The 6,483-nt window shown below is 34.4% G+C and overlaps 1 protein-coding gene across 1 annotated transcript in view; it reads left to right on the top strand.

Moving 5' to 3' along the window:
* ARNT (aryl hydrocarbon receptor nuclear translocator) overlaps nt 1-6,483 on the top strand; it is a 53,236-nt gene that overhangs the window by 17,045 nt on the left and 29,708 nt on the right. The window contains exon 2 of the mRNA XM_023521844.1: nt 5,178-5,289. Coding sequence (XP_023377612.1) covers nt 5,178-5,289 — 112 coding nt within the window. The remainder of the gene's footprint in view (nt 1-5,177; nt 5,290-6,483) is intronic.

Below are 6,483 nucleotides of genomic sequence, written 5' to 3'. Positions count from 1 at the left end.
GTGAATTCATCTGGACCTGGAGCTTTCTTTTTTGAGAGTTTTAAATTACGAATTCAGTTTCTGAATAGTTATGGGACTCTTCAAGTTATTTTGTATTGGGTCAATTGTTTTAGTTTGTATTTTTTTCAAGGAATTGGTTCATTTTGTCTAAGTCGTGAAATTTATGTGTGTAAGTTATTCTTAGTATTCTCAGTTTTCTCTTTGATTACTTCAGAGTTTGCGATATCCCTGTTTTCGTTCCTGATATTGGTAGTTTACGGCTTTTCTTTTTTGCTTTCTTGCTAGAAGTTTGTCAGTTTTATTGATCTATTTGGAGAGCCAAGTCTTTTTAAAATTTATTTTCTTTATTGTTTTTCTGTTTTCAAATTCATTGATTTATGTTCTTTATTATTTCCTTTCTTTTGCTTGCTTTGGGTTTATTTTGTTCTTTTTCTAGGTCCTTGAAGTGGAAGCTTAGATGATCAATTTGACTTTTCCTCCCTTCCAGTGTAAGAATTTTAGTGCTATGAAATTTCCTCTGAGTGTAGGTTTTACTGAGTCCCACAAATTTTGCTAACTTGTATTTTCCTTTGCATTTTAGTTCAGTGTGTTTTTATTTCCTCTCAGACTCCCTCTTTGATTCATTGATTATTTAGAAGTGTGTTGTTTATAGTGTCCAAGTATATGGAGATTTTCTTTTTATCTTTCTGTTACCGATGTCTAGTGTGATTCCATTGTGGTTGGAGAATGCAATTTATGATTTCAGTTCTTCCAAATGTGTTGAGGTTTGTTTAATGGCTTAGGATATGGTCTATCTTGGTATATATTTTGGGGACACTTGAATGTGTATCTGTTGTTGCTGGGTGGAGTGTTTTTATAAATGTTAATTAGACCCTCTTGGTTGATAGTGTTGTTGAGATCTACATTTTCGCTGATTTTTTCTCTAATTGTTCTGTCAATTTTTGAGAGGGGGTGTTGAAATCTCCAACTATAATTATTTTCTCTTTTCTGTTGTTGGGTTTTGTTTAATGTATTTTGCAGCTCTTTTGTTTGGTGTATATACACCAGGCATTGTTTTGGTGAATCAAGTCTTTATTACAGAATGTCCTGCTCTGTCTCTGAAGTTTATCTGATTAGTATTAATGTAGCCACTCTTGCTTTCCTTTGACTAATGTTTACATGATATCTTTTTCCATTCTTTTACTTTCAGCCTGCCTCTACTTTTATATTTGAAGCAAGTTTCTTGTAGACAGCATTTGTTGGGTCGTTTTTTAATTTGCCTGTCTGTGGTGCACTGGCATTTAGACCATAAATATTTAATAAATTGTCAGTATGTTAGGGCTTAAGTCTGCCATTTTATTTTTTGTTTTCTGTTGTTTGGTTTTTGTTTCTTGCCTTCCTGTGGATTATTTCAACATTCTTATAGTTCCATTTCGATTGATCTATAATGTTTGTTAGTGTATCTCCTTATATAGCTTTTCTTGTAATTGCTGTAGTGGGCATTACGTTATATACACATAACTTGGCCCAGCCTATGGGTGTTTTCATTTTACCAGTTTTAGTACATTTTACCAGTTTTAGTAATTTAATTGTCTTAAGTATTTTCTCTATATACATTTAGAGAATGTATATAGCATTATAAGTTTGCTTCAACCATCAAACAAAATTTAGAAAACTCAAAAGGAGAAGGAAAGCCTATTGGTTTTATTCATATTTTTTATATACCGTGTTCTTTTTTTCCTTGATGTTCCACAATTCCTTCTTTTGTAATTTCTTTTCTGTTTAGAGAACTTTGTTCAGCCATTCTTTTTAGGGTAGTTCTGATGACAGATTCTTCATGGTTTTCCATCTGATGATGTGTTGATTTCTCCATCATTCCTAAATGATGTTTTCACTGGATGTAGGATTCTGGGCTGGCAGTTCTTTTCTTTTAGGACTTAAAAAATTTTATGCCACTTTCTTTTGGCCTCCATGGTTTCTGATGAAAAATCTGTTGTTATTTGAATTGTTCTTCATTAAGTAAGGCCTCAGTTTTCTCTAACTGCTTAAAAAAATTTTCTTTGTCTTTAGTTTTTAGAAGTTTAATTGTAACGTGTGTTGGGATGGATTTCTTTAGGTTTATCCTTTTGAGGTTAACTCAGCTTCTTGAATCTGTAGGTTACATCTCTTGCCAAATTTAGGAAGTTTCACATGTTATTTTTCAACCTTGTCTTCTTTCTCCTCTCTTTCCAAGACTCTAATAATACAAAAATCAGATCCTCTGTTGTAGTTACACAGGTCCCTGAGACCCTGTTAATTCTTTTTTCTGTTCATTTTCTTCCCCAGTCTCTTTGCTCTCTGTTCTGATTGGGTGATTTCTAGGCTCCTGTCTTCCATTTTAGTGACTGTTTCCTTCGTTCCTTCAATTCCCCTGTTGAGTCCATCCACTTAACTGTTTACTTCTGTTACTTTGCAGTTTTAAAATTTCTCTTTGATTCGTCTTTATATCTCCTATTTCTTTGTTGGGATTATTTCTTTGCTGAGGCTATTTTTTCATTTGTTTCAACTGCGTTAGTAAGTGCTTGTTGAAGCATTGTTATCATGGCTGCTCTTTGAATCTTCGTCGGATGATTCTAATATCTGTGTCACATTGTTGTTGGCATATGCTGGCTGTTATTTTTTTAATTCAATTTGAGATCTTCCTGGTTCTTGGTATGATAAGTGATATTTTAAAAATTGAAGCCTGGACATTTTTGTGTTAATGTTATGTGTTATTGGATCTTATTTAAACCTGTTTTAGCTGGCTTTCACTGATACCACTTTGGGTGGGGAGTAGTGCTGCCTTGTTATTGCTAGGTGGAGGTAGAATTCCAGGTTCCCCACTCAGCGTCTGTTGACACATGAGGTGGAGGCTACTTGCTACTGCTGGATGAGATTGGGAGTTACATCTCCTTATGTGGTCTCTACTATTTTGTGGGACAGGTCTGCATTTCTGACCCAGGGAAATGAAAGTTCCAAGACCCTACTTGGCCTCTGACACCATCCCTGGAGGGGTTTCAGGGTACCTTATTACAACCTCACAAGTATGTATGGTTTGCCTCCCAACTCAGCCTTTGCTGGCAGGGTGTAAGTGGAGTGTTTGGCTGGGGTAGTAGTTGTTGTTTAAGAATGTTCTGTCTTGGTAAGCGACCCCTTTTCCTGGTCCTTTGGCTATAGAGAGCAGGCTTTTGGTGGAGCTATTTTTGTCTGTACTCCTTCAGGTTGCCTAGTTGCAGACTTTTCCAGCCCCATACTTGGGATATAGGAAGTAAAAAAGAAAACCAAGGGGAACTCATCACCATATCATTCCTCAGGTCCTGTGGTCCCTAGCTGGTCTGCCTTCTCTTCACTTTTCAGTGTCCAGGACTTTCAGTTGTACTCAGCAGAAGGAAAAGGAAAAGTACATTTATTCTGTTGTCAAGGAAGCAGAAATAAGTATATGACATTTAATAAGAATTAATGGGGAACAGAGGACTTTCCTATTTGATAATTAAAAGGTTAGGTAAAGCTGTTGTATTTAAAGTATTTAATATTGACATAGGAGCAGGAAAAAATATTAATACAAAATACAAGTGTAGAAAGAGATAATTATCTATAGACACTTAAAGTATAATAAAGGAGTCAGTTCAGATTAGTGAGTAAAGGATGGACTGTTTAGCAAATGATGTTAGAATAATTAGCTATCAATTTGGAAGAAAATAATTGGCGTCCTACTTTATGCTAGGTATGCATAAATAAATTCTGGATGGATTAAAAATCTGAAAAACAAGTATAAGAAAATACAGAAATAATCTGGAGGTTGGAGAGCTTTCTAAACAAGACAAATCCAGGAATTATTTAGGAAAATGTTGATAAATTTAACAACATAAAAATGCAAAATGTATTATTAAAGACAAATATAGGTAATGAGAAAATATTTGTAATAACATAATAGACAAAGGACTTAATATCTTTTATTTACTGATCTTGTAAATTCATTAGAAAAAGTCCATATTCAACATAAAAAATATAAAGAGTCAACTCATTGATTCTAGATGAGAGTATAAGGTAAATATAAAAACGAAACAATGCAAATTAAAACAAATAATGTACCATTTTTACCTGCCAGATTTGGTAAAATTAAAAAGTTTAATATTCAGTGCTGGTGAGGAAAATAGGTATTCTCATATCCTGTTAATGGGAGCATAAATCATAACAGCCTCTTTAGAATGTAATTTAGCAGTGTTCATCAAAATTTTAAATGCTTATATACTTGGACACAGTGAATTCCATCTCTAGGAATCTATCCTAAATAGCAAAAGAAAATTCAAAGGTGTACACATAAATGTTCTTGGAGCATTATTTATAATAGTTTAAATAAAGTAAAAACCTCATAATAGTAAAGTAGTAAATAGAAACAACCTAAATGTTGGTCGGTTGGGAAATGGTTGAATAACATATATTTATACAATTGAAGTCATGAAAAAGAATGAGGTATGTATATGTCTGTGATCGTGTGTATGTATAGATATCCATGATATATATTTAAACGACAAAAGCAAATTGCAGATCAAGATTCCATTTTTATTTTAAAAAGTGCCTTTTTTTTTTTTTTTTTTTTTTAGGAGAGGTATATATAAACCAAGGGAAAAAAATAAGACAAGATGAGCTCAGCTGTTAACAGTTGGTTACTTCTGGAGGATGAGATAGACTATGAAGGAGAGGGGAGGGGTAAAGGAGGCTGAAGAGGAGGCATAATAAGGGACTTATAGTTTTACTCTGTATACTTTTTTTTTGAGTATTGGAATTTTGGTGATTTCTATTTTTATTTTTTGTATTTTCTTAACAAAATAAGGGAGCTAAGTTACTATATATTTGTTGCTTGAGTGAGATGTATAAACCGATTTGTGGGTGTGTGTGTTTTGGATTACTATTATGTCACTATTTTAAGCTTATAAAAGTGAAGTTTACAAAATATTGTATTCCTTTTTCCGAACTCTTATGAAATGGAAAGAACCGAAGTCTAGGGAAACCTTTTACCAGTGTAAGAATGCAAGAAGAACAGTCTGGATATGAGCACTTGCGTTTTCTAGCAAAGTACTTAGATTTTTTTATCCATAGCTTGAGCCTTTCTTCTAGACAACATGATGATAAGCAAGGACCATCTTTTTAAAATATGTATTTCCATTTTTCTCTGACAGAAATGACGTCAGATGTACCGTCACTGGGTCCAGCTATTGCATCTGGAAATCCTGGGCCTGGGATTCAAGGTGGAGGAGCCATTGTCCAGAGACCTATTAAACGGCGGCCGGGGTGAGCTTGGGTGTGTTGCGCTGGGAACGTCTCTCCTGAGAGCCCGCGGGTTGATGTGGATGCTGAACCCTCGTAGCTGTTCCTCTCTCACTTCAGCTGGTTATATACTGCGCTGCCCTCAGATTAACTGTCTTTAGTCCCTGGATTTTTTTCTTTATTTAGCATTGATGTTTTTATCTAAGTTTCTTATAAATAGTTTTTTTTTTTAAACCAAAACTCTCTGCCAAGTAAAGGACTGTGGCTAAGCCCAGAGAGTTCATTGTTGCTGAGAAAACTTTGCTGCTTTCATTGAGCTTTGCTTCTGCATTTTCAAAATCTTTTTGGCAGGCTTTTTACTTTTCTGAATTTAGAGAATGCTGAACTCTAGAATGCTTCTCCTCTAAGTTATTGACATGTTGCTTGATTTGGAATGCAGAGTCCATTCAGTTCCAGAAATATTTATGAAATGCCTGATTAGTGTAAGGTGTTGAGCTGACTGCTAATAGGATACAAAGAAAAATAAGACATAATCCATGTCTTTAAGTTGCTTATGTTCTGACAGGGGTCATCAGTACATAAATAGAATACAAGATAGAATGTGCCGAGTTTGATAAGAAAGGAACAATACAGTGCTGTGTGTTTCATTGTATGGAAATACCACAGTTGGTTGGTAAAGTTTGGGAAAGGCTTCGGAAAGGAGGTTGGTTTAGCAAGACCTAGAAGAATAGGTAGTATTTTACCAGTTGTTTTTTTTTTTTTTTAAATTAAATTTGCCTTTTTCTTTTCTTTTTAAGAATTACATAGCTGACATGATAGCTAGTCTTTAAGTTTTATGCCACCAGTAGTAATGCAAGAGTGATCCCGGGTTCAGGGGGGAGCATCAGTAACATATTAAGACTTGTTATGTCTCCAAGGGCTTTACACATTTTCACTCATTTCCTGAGGCGTAGGGTGAATAACTTAATTCAAGGTTCTGAACCTGGTAAGTGGAAGATCTGTGATGTGAACCTTGAGAAGTTAGGTTTAGAGTCCACTCTCTTAAACCCAGTGTTATGGTTATATATAATAGCAAACAGAAGCAACATAAATATCAAAATTAGGAGCTTACAGTATAGTTACAGCATATTTAAAAATGGAATACTGTAAGCCATTAGAAGTGACAAATATGTATCAGTACAGAAAAATGTTTACATGTATTGAAAGAAGGGTTACAGC

This window comes from Pteropus vampyrus, unplaced genomic scaffold (genome assembly GCF_000151845.1).
Source record: "Pteropus vampyrus isolate Shadow unplaced genomic scaffold, Pvam_2.0 Scaffold319, whole genome shotgun sequence".
NCBI classification, from domain to species: domain Eukaryota; kingdom Metazoa; phylum Chordata; class Mammalia; order Chiroptera; family Pteropodidae; genus Pteropus; species Pteropus vampyrus.
The sequence above is the reverse complement of the archived record's forward strand: the minus strand, read 5'-3'. Positions and strand labels throughout refer to the sequence as shown.